The sequence below is a fragment of the Cyprinus carpio genome, chromosome A17, assembly GCF_018340385.1.
Source record: "Cyprinus carpio isolate SPL01 chromosome A17, ASM1834038v1, whole genome shotgun sequence".
NCBI lineage: Eukaryota > Metazoa > Chordata > Actinopteri > Cypriniformes > Cyprinidae > Cyprinus > Cyprinus carpio.
Window position 1 is genome coordinate 27,431,247 of NC_056588.1, and position 22,305 is coordinate 27,453,551.

At 37.8% G+C, this 22,305-nt stretch overlaps 1 protein-coding gene across 1 annotated transcript in view; it reads left to right on the plus strand.

Moving 5' to 3' along the window:
- Positions 1-1,843: 1,843 nt before the first annotated feature.
- The window catches only part of daam2 (dishevelled associated activator of morphogenesis 2), a 168,774-nt gene continuing 148,312 nt past the window's right edge, over positions 1,844-22,305 (plus strand). The window contains exon 1 of the mRNA XM_042774552.1: positions 1,844-1,997. Coding sequence (XP_042630486.1) covers positions 1,906-1,997 — 92 coding nt within the window. The 5' untranslated portion in view covers positions 1,844-1,905. The remainder of the gene's footprint in view (positions 1,998-22,305) is intronic.

Sequence of the window (22,305 nt, forward strand, 5' to 3'; positions counted from 1 at the left end):
TTTGTGTAGTGGATCTTGAAGCACTGACTCCAGCTGCAGTCCACTTTTTGAAAATCTCCCCCACATTTTTGAATGGGTTTTGTTTCACAATCCTCTCCAGGGTGCGGTTATCCCTATTGCTTGTACACTTTTTTCTATCACATCTTTTCCTTCCCTTCGCCTCTCTATTAATGTGCTTGGACACAGAGCTCTGTGAACATCCAGCCTCTTTTGCAATGACCTTTTGTGTCTTGCCCTACTTGTGTAATCTTTCAATGGTCGTCTTTTGGACAACTGTCAATTCAGCAGTCTTCCTCATGATTGTGTAGCCTACAGAACTAGACTGAGAGACCATTTGAATGCTTTGCAGGTGTTTTGAGTTAATTAACTGATTAGAGTGTGGCACCAGGTGTCTTCAATATTGAACCTTTTCACAATATTCAAATTTTCTAAAATACTGAATTTGGGATTTTCCTTAGTTGTCAATTATAAACATCAAAATTAAAAGAAATAAACATTTGAAATATATCAGCCTGTGTCTAATGAATGAATATAATATACAAGTTTCACTTTTTAAATGGAATTAGTGAAATAAATAAACTTTTTGATGATATTCTAATTATATGACCAGCACCTGTATATGTTCGCTTCAAACTGGAAACATGGCGGAATTCCCTGTGATGTCCACTTTGCAACAAACGTCTGAAGCGATAAGAGAAACATACAAAATGTGCAGAGTGGGGGGTCACAAAGACTGGAATTGAGAACCGCTGCTCTAGAGGAGGGGTTTTCAACTCTGGCCCTCGAGGTCCACTTTCCTGCAGAGTTTAGTTCCAACCCTAATCAAGAACACCTGAACAAGCTCATCAAGGTCTTCAGGATTACTAGAAAGTTATTGGCAGGAGAGTTTGATCAAGGTTGTAGCTTAACTCTGAAGGAAAGTGGACCTGAGGGCCAGAGTTGTGAATGCCTGCTCTAGAGGGTCTGCATATTTGAAAAGCATATAAATGTACACCCATGGTGACTGAGCAGCCCCGTTTGATATTTGTTTACTGGCAGGGTCCATAATGAACCAGTAAACAAATATTAGATTTGCCTCATTCATGAAACTTTACTAAATATATGAGTAAATTCTGAGTAATTTGCGTGTAAAATGGACCTTCCTGAAACCTCTCCGTAGGATTCACAAAGGTATCATAAACCTCAGACTTGATAATTAAATGTGTGTATGTTAATGAATTCCAGTATTTCCTAAATAGGGTGCACATGCACACTCATTCACAATTAGCATAATCCCTGCCCAATAATTAAAACTATGTCAATCATGTACGTATACATGTACGTATACATGTTGTGACATTTGGACACCCTTCTCCGGTTTGGCTGGAGTATGTTGCATGATATATTGCATGGTATATTGCAAATGCAAAAGAGACTAATTGGCCATATTTGGCCAATGGCTCAACTCTACCAACATAATTTAACTATTTATACTAAACCTTTCACTGATTGTCTCTTTACACTCATAAATTGTCCAAAGCATCATGAGGCCTATAGGAAGAGGGTGGATACTTTAAATTGATGTGCTCTCTTCAAATAGGTGCAAATTTCACAACAAATACCTAACATTTGACACTTCAAACTTGTAATTTTTTTTATATTATTTTCTTTACAGTAGTAGTTTTTTTACAGGACGAGAGCAAAACACTGATCTATAATATATCATTGGAGCGAAAATAAATGATAGTACTATTCAATTGGAACATACTCGCGCACAACAGTATGCCAGTTGGTTTGGTCTATCCATGATGCACATGCTTGATGATGGAACTGTGTCTTTAAGAGAGACGTTTAGTAGGCGTGTGTAGTGCTTCGACTGTAGTGCTTTATGGTGAGACAGCGCTCCGCGCAGTTCGCTTACAGTCTATGGTTTGGAGTCAGAGCACTAAACTGAAGGTGTCAGCGCAAACGGATTACAATTTGGAAAACGCGTTTTTTCTCAAAGATGAAGATGTACGGTAAGTAACAATGCCTAAATGAGCACTGTTAATTTGTGCAAGCTGTTTAATGATTACGATAGCTCTGCTGACATTACAGGGACATTGCTGACTACATATTTCACGGCATTACTTAATCTGTGCAGGTTATTTGGACCTGTCCAAATTTCACTAGATATGAACCTTACTAAAATCACGTCAATCATCATCTTTTTAAACGTAGCTGTATTTTGTTACATAAATGTTATATGTGGTCGTAGATAAAGGCGGTCTGTTGTGGTGCTTGCCAGTTGCAAATCCCTGCAGGGTATTGTGAATAATATATGTGAAATTTAAGATAACACTTAGTAAATGGCGTTCATGCAACCATTATGGTAGTCAGTGAGTAATTATTTTTTGTGGATAAGAACGTTATTCTTTCACTTATACGTCTATGACAATTGTATTTCCAAAATGTGATTATAAACACTGATGAAAACTGAATTCACAGTTTTATTGTATTCGTTATGCAGTTTCAGTAAGGGTGTTTTGCCGGTGTTGTAAACCCCCCTCTCTCTCACTATATATATTTTGCGTGGCGAATAGAAGGCGCTGTTTCTCTTTTTCCACATAGGTTAAGTTTATGCTATTTTAATTTTCTCTGACCTAATACACTATAATACTCATATAATATTTTTTTTTTTGTTTGTTTACATCATTATGCTCACATATTGGCAACAAAATAAGGTGGATATGTCTGTTTTTTATAAAAATAACTGTTGATGTCCTACAGAACACCAGTTTTGCACGCACGTGGCTTGCTGTCTTGATTGAAAATGTGAATTACATAAACTTTATACTATTCCATTACTTTGAGATTAATGATGCACATTTGTGTAAACAGAAAAGGGACTTTAATAAGACTAAGACACTTGAGCCTATAGATGCAATGTCATTAAGGCAGTTGTTGCAATAAAAACATACCTGCCACATCTGTAGTTGGCTCTTCTTCTTCTTCTTCTTCTTTTTTTTTTTGTATGTGTAACAAGATATTTATGTCAAAGTACAATTATATTACCATATAATATCACAATACCTAAATTATTTGAAGCATGTTCTTATGTTTCTGTGCATACTTTAGTCACCCCCTGTTGAAAATGCTGGTTAGGCATGTTTTGAAGCATAGCAGCTGGTTTGAGCTGGTCCATAATTTGTCCTTAGCTGGTTTAAGCTGGTAATGTGCTGGTCCTAAGATGGTACTAAGCAACTAGCTTCTGCTTATAACCAGCTCATAACCAGCTCAGGAGTAGCTTAATCCAGCTCATGACCATCTAAGGACCAGATTAAACCAGCTCAGACTAGCTGCCATGCTTTAAAACGTACCTTGCTATGTGTGCTGCATTAGACTATCCAGTGGATTAAAGTGTCTGCTAAATGATTAAATGTAAATGTAATGTAAAAAGCATGGTTGTGGCCACACTTTACAGACCTTTTTACTCTGTCTTTAGCTTTCTTTTATTCCCTCTGTCATTCTGCAGGACAGTTCACCAGTTTTGTTAAGTATATAGTGGCTTTGTGGATGTTATTGGCATTGTTCCTCTGAGGTCTGTCAATAATTTGCAACTCGGCACAATATACAGTATCTCTACACTGCTCTCTACCAATCACAGCTTGTAGTTAGAATCCCCTGTGCCCAGCTGGCGTGTGTAAGCCAAAGAGAGTTGACTGCTGGAAAATCTGGAAGCGTTTATTAATAGGATCCAAGCCTCTGTGCTAGAAATACACTGGGTGCCTTTGTTTCCTCACCCGCAGTAGCCTGCCTGCTTTACGATGGCTTGTGCACATTGTATGTGGTACAGTGTAGTCGTTCGTGGCTTGTTACGGTTGCAGTGAGCAAAGGTAGTGGTGCTGGTGTTTATAACTCTTGCAGCCCCGTCTGGTGCTGTGTTTATGCAGAGTGTGGCACTTTTTAGTATTTGCACAGTAGATGTCACAGCATGTATTTAATGATAATAGAAACAAAGAATTGTGTCTCAACACTAAGAGAAAGTCATTGTGGTGTTTTTTCATACCACTTTGATATAAAAAAATTATTTGGAAAAGCACATGAGTGCTTAATAGTGAAACAGTGAATATGCATGATCTAGAATGGGGTTGCCTATAATTGTACTGTACCACAAAATATCTAATTTCAGTGTCATTTCAGTGAAATCGTTTTAGGCAGTCCGCACCACAATGATAATAACAACATTGATGAATGATATGCATTTATATATTTATACTGGATGCTGGAGGGCACATGTGCAGTAACTCCAAATATGCCTCAGAGGAGTAATAGAACTTATGACACTCCAGGAAATCCCTAATATGCGTAAAGGCATCCATATGGTGGCCCAGAGAGCTCAACGTGCTGCAACTTAACATAACTCATGCAAATAGAAAAAGTACCAGCAAATTAAGAAAACATCTTCATCAGTTTGAAATTTTGACAGCACATGTGCTGCAAATACTCACAACACAACTAAACACAAAAACATGCTGCAAATACAGAAACACGCTGCCAACACTCAACACAACCAAATACAGAAATACTGACAACGGAACCCTTTCAAAAATTAGCCATGGTTTTACTACAAAAAAAAAAAAAAACCTTGCCTACAATAGTTAAACCATGGTAACCATAAATTAACCATGGTTTTGCTACACTTACCATAGTTTAACCATGATATTTGTAGTAAAACTGTGGTTATACAAATAGTAGTAAAATATGCCAAAAAAAAAAAAAAAACCTTGGTTAATTTCTGGTTACCATGGTTAAACTATATATATATATATATATATATATATATATATATATATATATATATATATATATATATATATATATATATATATATTTTTTTTTTTATAGTAAAACCATGGTTCATTTTTGTAAGGGTAGTTAGCCAATATATATAGCCAAAATAAAAGTAAGTTAGCCAGCTTGCATAACACTTCACAGTTACAGTTATTGTGTATTTCGTCAGCTTATTTAGGCTAATAATATCCAATAAAGCTAAGGAGTCATATGAGCAGGATGTTAAAATAAACAAAAATCTCACCTTTCAGAGTAGACATTGATAGCATGTCCCAGCCAGGGTCGTCACTTGTTGCGGTTCCCACATTTCCAATTAGGGCTGTGCAAAAAATTGAATGCGATTTTCATGCGCATCTCCTCAGTAAAGTCGCTCCTGTGATTAGTAGTATATCTCCAGCACGTGCGTTCAGATCAGGATTGCCAGGTTTTCAAAACAAAACCTGTCCAATTGCTTCTTAAAACTAGTCCAATCGCGTTTTGTTCCGGGTGATAAAAATACACATTTTTGGCAGGGTTCCCTTTGTAATATTCACATTTTAGGAGCTAAATATCACGTTATTGGTATTGGGGTCGCTTCAACCCGCGAACATGAAAAACAACCACAGACTTGGCAACACTGGTTGGCATTTACTACACAGAGCTGTAATTCACTGACAATCTACACAAAAACGATTTTAAAATCGCAGGCGATTCTTTGTTGATTTTGAATGCGATTTTGTGTAGCTTGTCTGTGGACTACGGCTCTGTGTACCTGAACCAGTGTTGCCAAGTATGCAGTTGTTTTTCATGTCCGCAGGTTGAAGCGACCCCAATACCAATAACGTGATATTTAGCGCCTAAAATGTGAATTTTACCAAGGCAACCCTGCCAAAAAACTTATATTTTAACCCCGGGATGCAATTTTTATCGGGGAACCTCCTGGATACGCAATTGGGCTAGTTTTGGACTAGTTTTTTAGAAGCAACTGGGCAGGATTTGTTGTGAAAACCTGGCAACCCTGATCTAAACGCACGTGCTGGAGATATACTACTAATTAAATTACAGTCTTTACTTATGAGAAACGCATTAAAAAACCAAAAAATAAAATGCACAGCCCTATTTCCAATGTGGTCTGTAAGTATTTGTTGCATGTTCCTGTTTTTGCAGCATGTGTCTGTATTTGTTTGTGTTTTGTGTATTTGCAGTGCATTTCAGTATTTTTTGTGTTGTGTCTATTTTGTTGGAATGAACTGCTTCAAATGCAACTACGTTACATTTTTACTCAGAAAGACCTCAAATTGATGTTTTCAAAAACAGTTACGAAGAAAACAATCATTTATTTAAATTGTGTTATAATTTTATCAAGGAAAATTATATAGAGATAATTTTTGTTACTATTTTATCATCCAGCCCTATGTTTACCCTTACAAAGAATAAGTTTATTTTAAAAATAAGTTTATTTTCAGTTTACTTTTTATGGACTTTTCAGAAATTTGCTTTATGTACTTATCCGAAATGTACTTAAAATGACATTTAAGTATACTTGGAAAAAGTCTAAATAAATTTGAGCTATACTTGTGCTCCGGGAATCCATGTTATCTGGTAGGGGCGCTATTACACAACTTTTGTACAGAATTTCCAAAACACAAGCAAAGAAGAAACCGAAACAACAGATGCTTCCACATGTAATGTAACATGATCAGACATAAAACAGCATCAAAACTGTGTAACTTTAAGGAATAAAATGTTGACCAATGAAGAGGTAATGACTGTCAATCTTTGGGGTGCTGATCAACTCCATGTATGTTTTGATTACCATTCTACGGAAGAGGATTAGGGCCAAGCAATAATAAAAAAATAAAACCATCTCGAGATTAAAGTCATTATATTGCGAGATTAAACTCGTTAAATTTCGAGAAAAAAAGTCGAAAAACAATCTTGAGAATAAACTCATTAAATATCGAGAATAAAGTCATTGTGTTTCGAGATTAAACTCGATAAATTTCGAGAAAAAAAGTCGAAATACAATCTTGAGAATAAACTCATGAAATATCGAGAATAAAGTCGTGTTTCGAGATTAAACTCGTTAAATTTCGAGAAAAAAAGTCGAAATACAATCTTGAGAATAAACTCATTAAATATCGAGAATAAAGTCGTTGTGTTTCGAGAAGAAAACTCGTTAAATTTCGAGAAAAACAAAAGTCGAAATACAAACTTGAGAATAAACTCATTACATTACATTACACGCCATTAATGGCAATGCCGTACGGTTTTAATTTATCATAGCTGTCCAAGTGCAGAGTGCATTTGGGTGAAGCCAGCGATAACCTTGCATTTGTCCTCTGGTTGTCATTTCATGTTGGACAAAAGCGAGTAGCCTACATCGCGCATATTGGACTGATTTTTTCTTCTAAAAAGACCTAGCCGCTTGCAAATTCACTTTAAAGTTCGTGTGCTAATTATTATTGTGTCATAATTAGCTAAAGTTGATAGTATTTCTTTGTTAATGAAAGATATAGGCTATGCAATGAACACTGATCGAATGCGTTATTCTCTACATTTCATTTCGACTTTTTTTCTCGAAACACAACGACTTTATTCTCGAAATTAAATGAGTTTATTCTCACGATTATTTCGACTATTTTTCTCGAAATTTAACGAGTTTTTTCTCGAAACACAACGACTTTATTCTCGAAATTTAATGAGTTTATTCTCAAGATTGTATTTCGACTTTTTTTTCTCGAAATTTAACGAGTTTAATATAGAAACACAACGAATTTATTCTCGATATTTCATGAGTTTATTCTCAATATTGTATTTCGACTTTTTTTCTCGAAATTTAATGAGTTTAATCTCGAAACACAACGACTTTATTCTCGATATTTCATGAGTTTATTCTCAAGATTGTATTTCGACTTTTTTTCTCGAAATTTAACGAGTTTAATCTCGCAACATAATGACTTTAATCTCGAGATGGTTTTATTTTTTTATTATTGCTTGGCCCTAATCCTCTTCCGTACCATTCTGATTCCAATTCATAGTCTTTTTTTAGTTCAAAATGTTGTTTATTTCTTTATTTTTTATTTATGAAACTTACCCACAATGATGTGTTTATAAAAAAGAATGCATGATGCTAGGTTTTTTTTTTTTACAAGCAGATACCCTGTTCTTTCTTTTGATGTTTTGTGTGTTCAGATATTTATATAACAAAACATACAAATTAATACCGAAATAAGGACATACTGTAGTAGTATACTTAAAGCATGATGTAAAGTTCACTTAAAGAAAACTTACGAGTACACTTGCAGTATAAAACTACTAAACTAGTAGTTTACTGAGACTATACTTCAAAGTGTACCAAAACTGCAACAAGTATTTAATTAGTAAACTATCAGTATACATGTTCACTTTTAGTATAGTTGCAGTACAATCTAAAAACATAGATGTAAACTAGTTGTGTACTCAAAGTTTACTACTGTTATACTTAAAGTATTCTTAAAAGTACGCTGTTATATACTAGAAAGTGGGCCAATTAGTCACAAGCAGTATTGAAATTTACAAGTATGTTCATTTACAAGTATACTACTAGTACACTGATATTTGTATACTTAAAACATAAAGTATAGTTAAAAATATACTTTAACTTTACTTATGTATACTTAATAAAATAATGTATACTTAATAAAATAAACTTGAAGTATACTTCTTTTTGGTTATCATGACCCCTTTAATACAGTGAACATTAGAAAAGTCCTCCTTAGCTGGTTCTGCTTCAAAGCCCAGATTTTACGATGCACACAGAACCAAAACAGTTTATTTCAGAAAAGTAATGAGAAAAAAAAAACATTACAATCAGTCACTGATATATTGGTTATCTATTTAGTTCATGATAAAATCAATTTAGAACATTTTGGGAATTTCTAAGCAGTATTAATTTCACCATCTATCTCAGCTCAGAGAGAAGGTTATTGACTTCAAGTTGTTGTTTCATTTCTAGAGAACGTACTTGGATCCCTGAGATATGGGAAGGAGTACTACTTTTTTCTCCTGAACTGAAGCCTTTTTTCAATCACGCAGTGAAACTGCATGGCCATTGGTTCGTGCAGTATATTAAAAACCGAACCAATGGCTCGGCAGCAGAACTGCACAAGCCTATGGTGATGAAGCCCGCCAAAGCCTTCCAAAGCCCACCAGAATGGGTGGGGCATCTGGCTATATAAGCCAGGATTCGACATAAGCAACGACTGAGTCGTGCAGCTACATAGCACTGCTAGCAACGCAGTACTCATTCCTGTATCTCAGGGAACCAAGGTTACGTTAGTAACCGAGTACGTTACCTTTCGATATTACACTCATACTGCATCTTGCTAAGATGCTATGGGAACACAGTACAGTCACGCTGTGCTAATGTGGTGGAACAACTAAAAATATCAAACTTCCATAAGCATCCAATGCCCATAGAAAAATTAACAACAACCCAAGGCTAAGACCGGTTGAGCTTCCTGAGGTAACACCTGGCCTGGTTAATTGTTCCAGGGGTCGAGAGCTAACAGATGAACTAATGCCACAGAGCTTAAGCGTGATATGGCCAAGGGCTCTCTGCCAGATCAGCGTGTGTCTCTTTGAGCGGAAAGGACCCTGGCCTGCAAGGCCGGGAAATCCAGGTTATAAAACCTTGCGAATGTGGACGGCGAGGCCCAGCTGGCCGCCTCACAAATATCCGCAATGGCACACCACTGGACCATGCCCAAGATGAGGCGATGCCTCTAGTCGAGTGGGCCTGTACTCCATGGGACATTGAAGGCCCAAAGAAGTGTGCGTTGGTTTCAGGACGACTTTAGAGTCGTTAGGCCCGAATTCCAAGCAGGCAGGGCTAATGGAGAGCACCTGCAGGTCCCTTATTTACTTTACTAATGCCAGTGCCAGAAGCAGAGCAGTCTTCATTGATAGTGACCGAATGTTGGCAGACTGTAGCAGCTCGAAAGTGGGGCCCTTCAGGGCCCTCAGCACAGTGGGCAGATCCCATGAAGGGACAGTAGGGGGACAAGGCGTATTCAGCCTCCTGGCACCCCTTAAGAAGCTAATAACCATGCTGTTTCTGCCCACCGATTGGCCCACAATAGGGGCATGAGAGGCAGCTATAGCCGCCACATAGACTTTGAGCGTGGATGGGGAGTGTCCCTTATCCAGCAGCTCTTGCAGAAATGACAATACCTCTGTCAAATCAGAAGGGAAGGACCGTATATTGATAAGCCACTCCCTCAAATGCGAATCTCAAGAATCTCAATTTGCGCAAGGATCTGTTCAGCATAGTCATCCTGAACAACCTTTTCATGAGGGTGTGATTCAGGTGTCTGAGATCGAGGATGGGGACTATCCTTTTTGGGGATGAGGAAGTAGAGGCTGTAAACACACTGGCAGATCGACAACCTGCATGGGGAGTGGGCTTTGCTGGCATTAAATCACTCAAGCCTGGTCATTCATCCCCGCGAGTTCAACATTTCTACCTCCGAGTAACTGGGAGGTCTCAGTGACCCACACACACAAATGCGAAGCTGCCAGCATTTTCCTTTTATCTACCTAGGAAGATTAAGCTACTCATGTAATGAGGAGAGCTGATCCTTACGTGTAACACACACTGGCAGATTAAGCACGCATGACGTGAGTTGCCATGAAATTGCTCAAGCCTGATCGCTCAACCCGCGAGCTCGCCGTTGCTTCCTCCGAATCTCCAATCTACTTAGGTGGATAGAGACGCTCATTGTAATGAGGGGTGCTGATCTTTACAGGTAAGACATGGATCGAAGCGCAGTGGGAAGAATGAGTACGCAGGCTTTGTGTCGGTGTGAGATTGCTCAGACCCGGTTGCTTAGCTCCCAGGCTTCGCTGTTTCTCTCTCCGAGGCTTGCTGAGAGAGGAGAAAAGGGAGAGTGGGGCTGCCTTCAGTAAAATGCGGTCCTCGAGTGGAGAAGAGCAAGACTCATGCTCTGAGTGAGTATTCCGTCTCAGTTAGCGCGCAGCTCATTGCCCTTCTGCGGCAGATCCGAGTGCAATGGGGAGAGAGAGCACGCAGGCACAGTGCTGGCATGAGATCAGTCAGACCTGGTTTCTTATTCCTGGACTCCGCTGTTTCCCTCTCCAAAGCTTGCTGAGAGAGGAGAAACGGGAGAGTGGGGCTGCCTTCAGTGAAGGCAGTCTGTGAGTGGAGAAGAGCGAAACTCATGCTTTCAATGAGAGCATTCCCAGGGCTCGCAAAATCACTAGCCCAAATCACTTTTAACACCTGTTCCGTGTTTTGATTTTGAAATGTGCATTGCTCATGTGTATTCAACAAAGTCAAAGTTGGCACTGTGACCAACTTTACATTTTACAGAGTTTAATGTGGTCGCTCAGTTTTTCTAGATCAGTTTAGAACAAAGAAATCAATCTACTCAAAGGCAGTATTGGCCATGACTTGATTGCAAATTAAAAAAATAGACGAGTAAAGAAAACACTGTACTTATTAAAAGAATCACCATTTTTTTAAATATTTGAAAACAGGAAACCGCTGTTAACGTAAGTTAATGTAAAATTTCCCATTCAATTACTAGTAAAATAATGGCAACTTACTGTCTGGATAATATTGAACATGGTTCTTCTGAGATATATTCATCTGCAGACCCGCAGCATGGATACTATTGGTTCCCTTTCAAGGGAACTTCGAACTGCGTCCTCTAGGGGTCGCTATGGGGAACACCTCGTCGTGACGTGTGCCTGGAGCATACATTGAAAAAACACCAACGAGTTGGCCGGCGACAGCCTCTGACGTCACTACCGGCGCGACTATAAACAGGCATCGGGAGAACACGTCATTCTCTTCTTCGTCTTCAAAACTGACTGTTTTGTTTGAAGCGTGCATCTGAAAGAACCGAGCGCTAAGAGCGCTCTTTCTCTGTCTATCATGGCGTCTACTAGCAAGCGTTTAGACAATGTGTGCATCCGTGTCGGCGTTATTTGACACCTGATGACACACACGATCTTTGCGTCATTTGTTTGGGTAAAGAGCACGCACGCGATGTCTTTGAGGAGACAATCTGCATGCATTGTGAGCATTTTTTCAAGGAAAAAGCTCCGCTCTCGTTCGTCTCTCTTTCCGAGAAAAAAAAAGGCAACCATCTGCTTCCCGCGGTTCAGGACCCGCCGCTGCTGAGGCATGGAGGAGAATGAGCTCATGAGAATTTCAGGTGGATCTGTCTGAATGGTTTAAAGAGGGACTTTCCCTTTCGCGCTCATAATGGTGGCGGACGAGAGAGAGCCTCGGGAGGATGATGTTATATCTTTAACACTTTCTGATACTGAGGTTAGTGCTCTGCTGGGTTTTTATACCCAGGAAAAGCAGGAGATATTTGAGGATGGTGAAGAAGCTGAGGCTGAGCGTTCTCAATTCTCCTGCCCTGCGTATGTAGAGCTGTTGGAGATTATGGATCGCGCCATGGCAAGGTTGACTTGTTATGAAAGTATGATAACAAGGTGACGCCGTGAGGCCGCCTCGATGAGCATTATCTTTCCAACCATAGCCCTCCAGCTCAGGAGAGCCTTCCATTTCTGCCTGATCTCCATAGAGATCGAAAGGAAATGAAAGAGGCCATTTTCTTCTCGCATCCATCGGTTTCGGCATAAGAGTTTTGCCGACATCGAGGCGATGCGCGAAAACTGCTATGAGAGGATGCCCCCTGTAGAAAGAGCTTTCTTTCTGTGGGGGAGACATCCTCTCTTAATCTACCTCCTTGCCATCTAAGCCCCTTCAAGAAATACATCTCGCTTAAATGGCAAGGCATATGCAGCAGCAGGTCAGGCTGTGGCTTTATTACACACGATGGTGGTGCTTCAAGCATATCATACTGATCTGCTAAGAGACCTGGATAGAGGCGAAGGCCTTTTTCCTGATCAGGTAGATGAGCTGCACCGCACCACAGGTCTCTCTCCAGGCTACCAAGCAGGCTGCCTCTGCCATGCGCAGGAATGTGGCGGCCATGGTGGTAGCGGAGAGACTTCTGTGGATGAACCTGGCAGACATCGGGAAGAAAGAAAAGGCTTTCTTCTCGATGCTCAGGTTTCGCCTTCTGAACTTTTCGGTATTTCCGTTGAGATGGTGATCGAGAGGTTCAGGGAGACGAAGGCGCGCTCCGCTGCTTTCAGATCCTTTATTCCACGAAGGTCCAGGTCTGAGCCCGAACAACATAGGGGTCCTGGCCTGTCTCGATCTGAGGATCAAAGACGGGCACAGAAGGCTAGTGTCGGGACTCGTGCTCCTCCCCCACCTGCGGGCAGGGGTAAGAGGAATTGTGGGTCACAAGGAGGTAAGCAGAACCTAAGGGATGTGATCCAGACGAGGCAGCGTTCTCGTCTGAATCAGAGTGGTACTGAGGTATCTACTCGTTCCTTTTAGGGATTTTTAACTTCTGCTTTTATCCTCCCCTTCCTAATTCCCCTGTAACCACCAGCTCTCCACCTGATCGAGGTTAGGTGGAAACCTCTCGCATAACAGTCTCCTATGCTGGACCTATAATGTTTTTGGCTGGTTCTATGTTCATAGCAACCACCTTACTGATGGTCCGGACTAAAAGGAGGCGCCCCTTGAGCGGGGCTCCAGCGCAGGAGGGAGGGAATAACCCTTTCTGTATATACTTATGTGTAAATTGCTGGTGGTTATGTGTCTACTAATAAACTCTGTGAGTTTCCTTTGCAGTGCTCAGTTACAGTGTTTACTAAACACTCGTCAGCACCAGCTATCTGGCTTCATGTTCCGGTATTAGGTGGCTGAGATCACAGGTTTCTGCGGGAGCCTCCTTGATCATCAGGCCTGACACAGCACTGCAGGGAATTTCATGGATGTTCGGCCAGGTCACCCTGAGGGGTCTCCTGGCTGCTTAGTTGTGCTGTCGCATCCAGCAGGAAGTGAAGGCGGCAGTTACAGAAGTCTTGTATATGCTGCCTCAGGTGATGCTCCCCTCGCTAGAGGTTTGTAATATTTGAGCTTGCCTCTCCTGTGCGGTTCAGCGCCTCTGCGATGCTTAGGAACCTTTAGGTACACACGCTAAGCTCTGTGTACTTTCTGAAAACCTCATAGTGGTCAGTGTGCACGTGAACACTTTGCGCACTTTCTAAAAATCCACGTATTCGTAAGTGTGCACGCAAGACTCTGTGCACTTTCTGAATCCTGTATGGTAAGGGTTACGTGCTCCGCCTCGTTCCCTTTCTTGAGATGATTAGACCTTGGTTCCTTGGGCTCCATTCAGCCAGTGTGTACTCGTTTATACACTTCAAGCAAAGCTTCCCTTAACCATGAGGGGCTATTTGGGCGATTCTCGTGGTAGTTTAGCAGCGCTCCCCTTTTCCAAGAAGGGTCGCCTATGAGCATGCTACTCTGGATTCGGAGTTCTCCTCTCATATGAGACTGAGTTCACTGTTTTTCCCCAGAGCGCTCCAGCATTATTTCAACAGATCGAGTTGATGACTCTCAAACATACTGTTTTGAGATGCACCATTCCATCTATGAGCTGCTCTATCAGAGTGCCACGAGAGCCCTTCCTTAGAACAGTATTTGAAAATCCATGCTATGGTAAGTGTGCACGTGAAGTCTTTGCACACTTTCTGAAATCCACACTGTGGTAAGTTCAGATACATGGCTAAAGTCTAATAACACTGTAATCAGTACAAACTGGGCTACAATAATACGTAAATAGCATGTATGTACATGATTGTGTTTTTGAGAAAACAACGTTTATGCCTGGTTAGTAAAAAACTAAAATTTTGAAGTCACTGAAATAAGGTCATAAAACACATACAAAGCATTTGTTCACAAGACTGTCAAACCTGGAATCTTGTAGCCTAGAATTTTTGCTTCAAAATGATGTGAAAATCATCTTGTTTACTCACACACAGAAAACAATAGATTAATTTAAAATTTCTAAGACACTTTTTGTTTCAAAAGGGCATATGCGAGCAGGCGTCAACTATTATGAATATTTGTGTGATTCATACCTGAGAAGACAAAGACCCACATAATGAGCTGCAAAATGAGCCTTTCAGGCAGGTGAGTGACCGAGAGGGAAGAGTTACAGGAAAGAATGTGAGGACAAAATAAATGTATATATTTTTAGGTTTGTAGTTTATTTAGAATATATTTAATTATCCCACAAAATAACTTGAGATTCACTTGCGAGTGCAGTTAAACAGTTTATTAGGAACAATCAAAGCTGACTTTCAAAGCTGAATTTTTAGCATCATTACTCCAGTCACATGATCCTTCAGAAATCCTTCTAATATTCTGATTTGTTACTCAAAAAAACATTATTATTATTATTAATTTTGAAAAGAGATGATTTTTTTATTAATTGAAAGAACAGCATCGTTTCTAACATGATTGCTTGTATATATATATATCATACTTGTGTGCTAAATAAGTATATATATATATATATATATATATATATATATATATATATATACTGACTCCCAGCTTTTAAATGGTATAGTGTATATTGTTACACTTGGAATAAGACTGGAATGATAATTTAGTTTTGATCACAGGAATATATTAAATTTTAAAATATATTCTGAAAGCAGTTAGCAATATTACTGCTTTGAAATGCAACTTTCTGTAGGAATATATTGAAAAATGGTTATTAAAATATGGATTCAAAATAGAAGGAATATATTAAAATTTAAAATATATTCAGTAGAAAGCAGTTATTTTAAATAGTAAAAATATTTCGCAATATTACTGCTTTAGCAAATGCAACTTTCTGTATTTTGGATCAAATAAATGCAGGCTCATGTGTCATGTTGAAATATATAAATGAACGTCACATACCTGGCATTTCCAAAATGTACGTTGTTTATGTGCTCTGAAGGACATACTTTTTTGAAGAGACTTTGAAGAGATGGAAGTGTGTGCCTCGCTTGGTCCTGAGTGGGCTACTTATTTGCATTGGCTCGCTTTGCAACAGGTTATTATTTATCTGAAATAAAAAAGTAAGCATGCTGTTTACGCAAATAAACTGCATTATTAACATTATTGTGATGGTCACTGTTACTATTAGTAATTTACAGGGAAAAAAAGAACATAATTACCACATAGAACATTTATTGTCAGTGATATTTACAGCTTACTTGATACTTTTTTTATTATTATTATTTACACCAGAGCAGATATTGATGAACAGAAGCTTAGTTACATTCTTGAAAACACAAGCATGCTTTGTATGAAGGCCTATAAAATATATATAGTTATAAACATATATGGCTATATTCATGAACAGAGAATAGCCTATCTCAGTAAAGTTTTGTCTAATCATTCTTACTGACAAGCTAGCAACATTATAACTCATATTACTTTTATATCGTATTGCTGTCTATGTTATAGAACATAAAAAAATAAAAAAAAATAAAACCGTCCTGGCATCGCGAAACATGAGATGATGTAAATGAAACTTCATAAAGTTTCACCTGATTATACATTTAGTCAGGAATTATAGTCTGGAAAAAGTCTAACTAGTAAAATGTGTACACGTTATATGAAAACTAATACAAGTAGATTAATAATAAAAAGACTTACTCATGTTTATCTCTGCTGGGTCAAGCCGCTTCATTCTTCTTTCTGAAGTAATCCAAATCTTATTCCTCTCAGCGGTCTTCTTGAGGTGAATTATGTCTTATTCCTCTCAGCGCGAAGTGAACAGTAACATTTAAAAAATGTGAAGTACAGTCTTGCAGCTTTGTTTGCTCTGATGAGGGCGGTTATCCGCCGCAAGCTTCAAGATTATAATAACAATAGCGCGCTCGGCACGTGGGCGTGGTCGCATTAGATATAATGAAGGGAGACGTGAAAGACGGACACCGCGTTGTTTTCATATGGATTACTTTATCACAGAATACACATAAGTTTTTGAAAGCACTTGCTCAGTTTAAAAGTAGACATGTCAAGCTTTCTATAGATATATCTCTCATGTCTCTGTGTTGAGTATTCACTGAGTTACAGTTCATTTTAATGACGCGTTTCCGAATGAAGATCACCGCAGACCAAGGCTGCAGACAGCGCACTCTGTTTGTTTTCTTTATTTTATAAATGCACAAAGTTTTGTTGTTATTATGTGTGGATACAAATAAAAGTAGACCCTTTACAGATTTGATTGATGTATTGCTCTTATATGTACGATCAAAACTGAAAGTGTAATTTAAGTTCTTTTTGGGGTTATTAGGAGAAAATCCCTCAAAACGTGTATCCGCGTTAATCAACTTCAGAGGGTTAAATTCCACCTCCTCCTGCTGGATTATAAAATAAAGATAACAAACAAGGAGTGCTGTCTGCAGCCTTTGTCTGCGCTGATCTTCAGTTACAAACGCGTCATTAAAATGAACTGTAACTCAGTGAATACTCAACACAGAGACATGAGAGAGATATCTATAGAAAGCCTGACATGTCTACTTTTAAACTAAACAAGTACTGGAAAACAAATATTCTGTGATAAAGTAATCCATATGAAAACAACGCGATGTCCGTTTTTCACGTCTCCCTTCATTATCTTCTAATGCGACCACGCCCCCGCGCTGAACGCGCTTTTGAGATTCAAATGTTTCACTGAAGCGCGCGGCTTTTGAATACGCCCACACAACAGAAGACAACGCAGCGAGATTGTTCTTCAAGTTTTTTTTTATTTTACTGTTTGCTTCGCGATGAGAGGAATAAGACATAATTCACCACAAAAAGATGTGAAGTGGTTGAGGATTTGAGATTTGGATTTCCTCAGAAAAAAAGAATGAAGCACTTTATCCAGCAGATATCATAAACATGAGTAAGTCTCTTATTTATTTATATACTTGTACTAGTTTTCACATAACGTGTAAACATACACTAGTTAGACTTTTTCCAAAGACTTTTTCCAAACTATAATTCCTGACTAAATGTATAATCAAGTGAAATATTATGAAGTTTCAATAACAATATACACTACTATACCATTCAAAAGCTTGATGTAAATAATATAAATGTAACAAATAAATGTAACTGTGACAAATGTAATAAACAATGCTGTTCTTTCAATTTATCCCCCCTAAAAAACCTGGAAAAAAATATTCTCAGCACTTTTCTACATTAATAATAATAATAATAATAATAATGATAATAATAACAATAAATGTTTTTTTGTAGAAAATAAGATTGTTAAAAGGATTTCTGAAGGGTTGTGTGACTGGAGTAATGATGCAAAAAATTCAGTTTGAAAGTCAGCTTTGATTGTTCCTAATAAACTGTTTAACTGCACTTACAAGTGAATATTAAATTATGTTTTGGGATATTCTAAATAAACGACAAACATAAAATTAAATACATTTATTTTGTCCTCACATTATTTCTTGTAACTCACCCCTCTCAGTGACACAGCTGACTGAATGGCTCATTATGAAGCTCATTATGCAGGTCTTTGTCTTCTCAGGTGTGAATTCATGATAGTTGACGCCTACTCGCATATGACTTTTACCAACAAAAACTGTCTTAGAAAAATTAAATCAATATATTGTTTTCTGTAAGTGAGTAAACAAGATGATTTTCACATCATTTAGAAAAAAAAAATTATAGGCTACAAGCTCCAGTTCTCAAAAGTCCCGGGAACCAATTTTCTGTATGTGTTTTATTGCCTTATTCAAGTGATTTAACATTTTTAGTTTTTCACTAACCACGCATAACATTTTTTTTCTCAAAAACAAAATCATTTACATACATGCTGCTCACATTTTATTATAGCCTAGTTTGTGCTGATTACAGTGAGATTAGACTTTAGCCATTTGGATATTTATAAGAAACTGAAAAAAGCACAAATGTAAGGGCATGACAAAACTTCTCCAGGCCCCAAAAATACCCTTAGACTCCAGAGGGTTAACTGGGGAACAGGAGCCCTTCCTGGGCTTAACCTCTTAACCAGCACCCCGACGCGGACGTCCTGAACTCCCCTTGTTTGCACTTGTCAATATTTACAAATAGATTAAATGAAACGGGACAAATTTAATCTTGACAAACTATATATCATTATAAAAATCTAAGCCTCAAGCTTTGACGACAGATCACTGTTTTTCCAATGGAAAGCTTATAAAGAATGTATTTGCTAAATTTGTGTAAGCAGTACACATCAAATCATTAAGAATAAAAATGCAGTACATACCAGATTCGTCGTAATAACGACTCATAAACGCATCCACAACTGTAAATCCCGGTTTAGTTAGAAAGGTAAGGGTCCACTGAACAAAATCTCATGGAGCACTTTTAGTCCAATGAAGCAATAACGTTGTGATATGGATGATAATTCCATTGTTTACATTTCAGTTCTTCAGGGACAGTATTGTTCGTGTCCGTTATGGAATAACTCACGCTCAGAAACTGCGTCTTGGTAGTAAAGGTGGTTTTGTAGCGTACAGTGTCACAAACAGAATGTGTCGATCCACCCAAAAAAAAAGTGAAAGATAGGCGGAAGATTGTTTATTTGAATTCTGGCACTCTCTCGTGACGGCTCGTGACGTGCGCTCTGACGCACCTGTCATCTAATGGAGGCGGAACTTATCGATCGCCTTTTTCTTTCTTTTTTTTTAATTTTTCAACATGTTTTATATATGTGTGAGTGTGTTTTATGTTGAATGTGTTATTATTAAACAAAGTAATTAGAACAACATCAGTCTACAATAATCTACACATTCTTAGGTTCACTGCGAATTTTTAGAACTACTTCAGTAAGACAGTAATATCGTGCTTTACCTGGAAACCTAAAGCTGCACTAGGTATACATCACATATTGCCACAAAAAAATTATATTTTGAGCACTCAATTAAAAATGTACACCTAACGTATCAATCGTACTACTTACAGGTCGTGGTTCAGAGAGCTTGTTAGTCCAAATTAAGAAGATTAGAAGCCAACGAAGATAAAAGCCCAGATTAGAGAAGCCCAGATTAGAGAAGCAGTGCTTGATAAAATGACAAGCACACAACAAAAGGCTCAAATTGTATTTCCGCCGTATCCTTGAACACCGCGTCTTCTCAACATGATGTAAACGCACTAATAGCAAAAGTGTTTGTGGGCAGGTCAGACTCTGTTCATATTTCGCGGGCAGGCGGGGATTATGCAAATGTGTTACCCAGTGACATATACCGGTAACAGGCAAAAGATTTGAAAATGTAACGACTCGTAAAGGTGACTCTGAGTCGACTCTCTCTTTTGAGAGACAATATCTTTATTTATCATGCACTTTTTTGATTAACAACTTTGCAGATTGTTTTCATTTAAGGATAGCTACCTTATAAACTGCTAAAGAGAGATTTTTCAAAAACCCATATGACCTGCTCTTTAACAGTGCCTTACCAGCCATAGTTGATTGTTTGCTTCAGTTGCACTACCAAGTACTGAAATGCTTCTCACAGATGATCACAGTTAAAAGTCAAATGCCTTTGTGTGCCATTGAGAAGGTGATAAGATATACCTGATTGAGTTTAGGAGGGGGTAATCCTTTTTCCAACTCAGTGATTCTGTTTTTTTTTTTTTTTTTTTTTGTAATTTTTATTTTATTTTTCTGACATGGTGTTATATCTTTCACAGTAAATACAGTTGAATAAAACAAAAACCGTCCGTTTTTATTTCTGGCTGCATAGCAACAAAATGTGATTATTTGGGGGGGGGTTGGAGAAAAAATATGATCAAGTTGTCGACTTGCCTAATAATTATGCACACACTGTGTTCAATAATTGTATTTTTTTTTTATTTTTTATTACGAGTAATGCATGGGCAAGCACCAGTCATGTTTCTTGAAAAAAAACATGTCTTTAAGATGGGCTTGCATCTCTTTTTCTTCCCAGAAACACTGTGTTCTGGTGTGAGGCCTTGATTCACTGCCAGGTTACCAGAGTAATATGCTGAAGTATATAAACGGGGAGATGTTTTGGAAGCTGTGGGCTTTAGAGCAGGAAGCCTTATGCATTCTTATCTCCAAGCATTTGGATGCCACTCAGGCAGCACATGGAGAAAATTCAGCCCGGCATTTCCTTTTTCCACTTCACTTTCAGGAGAAAGAAGGCTTTCAGGAAAAACCATTCTGATGACCCTCTACAAACATGTAAGTTTCTTTATTTTTGTTAAATCAAAAGGGTCAGAGATGCAATATAGGGAATCGCAGGAATATGTTCTTTCCTAATTTGATCGGGAATAAGTAAAGAGTGCCTTTATAACTTTAGATCCAGTTAAAGAGGATTCAATTATGAGGCTGAGTGGGATGTGACTAAACCTGACTCAGGGTCGATTTGGCTTGGTTTGTGACTGAGCCACAAAGCAAATCTAATGGACCATTTGTACTGAGCTTTGTTCTATTCATTTGTGTTAAATGTTTTAATCACTATTCTATGTCATTTTAAATTATTTTACTATATGTAAATTACATGTTTATGCCAAAGTTCTTAATTAATATTCAAAGCAGTAGATCTATCAGTGCGTTTCTGTTAAAGATTACTTATGTTTAACATTATAAAAAAAAAAAATCAAACTAAGTTACTGTATTCATTAAATTATTATTATTGTTATTATTTTTTAAATGAAATAAGCTGCTTTGAAACAGTCTCTTTTGTATTAAGCACTATAAAAACAAAGGTTATTTGACTTGGTGTTTTTTTTACCCACTATTCCTCTTTGCTGATGATATCTTTCCATGTTTTGTGTATGCAGTCATAACTGTAAAGACTGTTGCTCTGAAAACACCAAACAATCAGGCTGTTAAGGTAACTGAAGCTCCTGCTATACAGGCTTCCAGGATTTTTTTCTTTTCTGAAGTTTTACAAATCACCTATTTTTTAGAAGCACTTATACTAACCACTGCTAAACACAACTTCTACAAACTAGAAAATATAGGCCTAGACAACAAAACAATACATAAAATATAATCACAACATCTGTTTTTTTTTTCTTCTTTTTTTTTCTTCACTGTAGCCTGCACAAATCATATAAACCCCTTTAATAAATGGGTATTCACTTATTTTATCCGATCCCTGTGTATCCACAATAAATAAATGCAAATGTGGAATTGGAAAAGAAAGTTGCTTAATTGCATTTGTGAGAAAATCTCCCTTGACGCATGTGAGAAAATCTGCCTGCACGCATTTGTGAGAAAATCAAAGCAAGTTTCCTCATAAAAATGCAAATGAGTCTCACAGTTGTAACACAATACATATATTTGTCCATACCTCTGCATATTCTCCCAATTAGAGTTTTGTATTTGCAAATCACTTTGCATTTGTTTGAAAGTCGAGTTTTTCTTTGCAAAGCAAATTGTGTTTATTTGCAAAACACTGGATTTGTTTGATGAATATTGTCACAAAATTCACTCCATAGAAAAGTCCATATTTATTATTATTTATTTTTTTGTGGTTACATTAGGGCTGGACAATAATTCAATATCAATATGTATCGCGATAAAAAAAAAATTCAATAACGGTGATATGGTT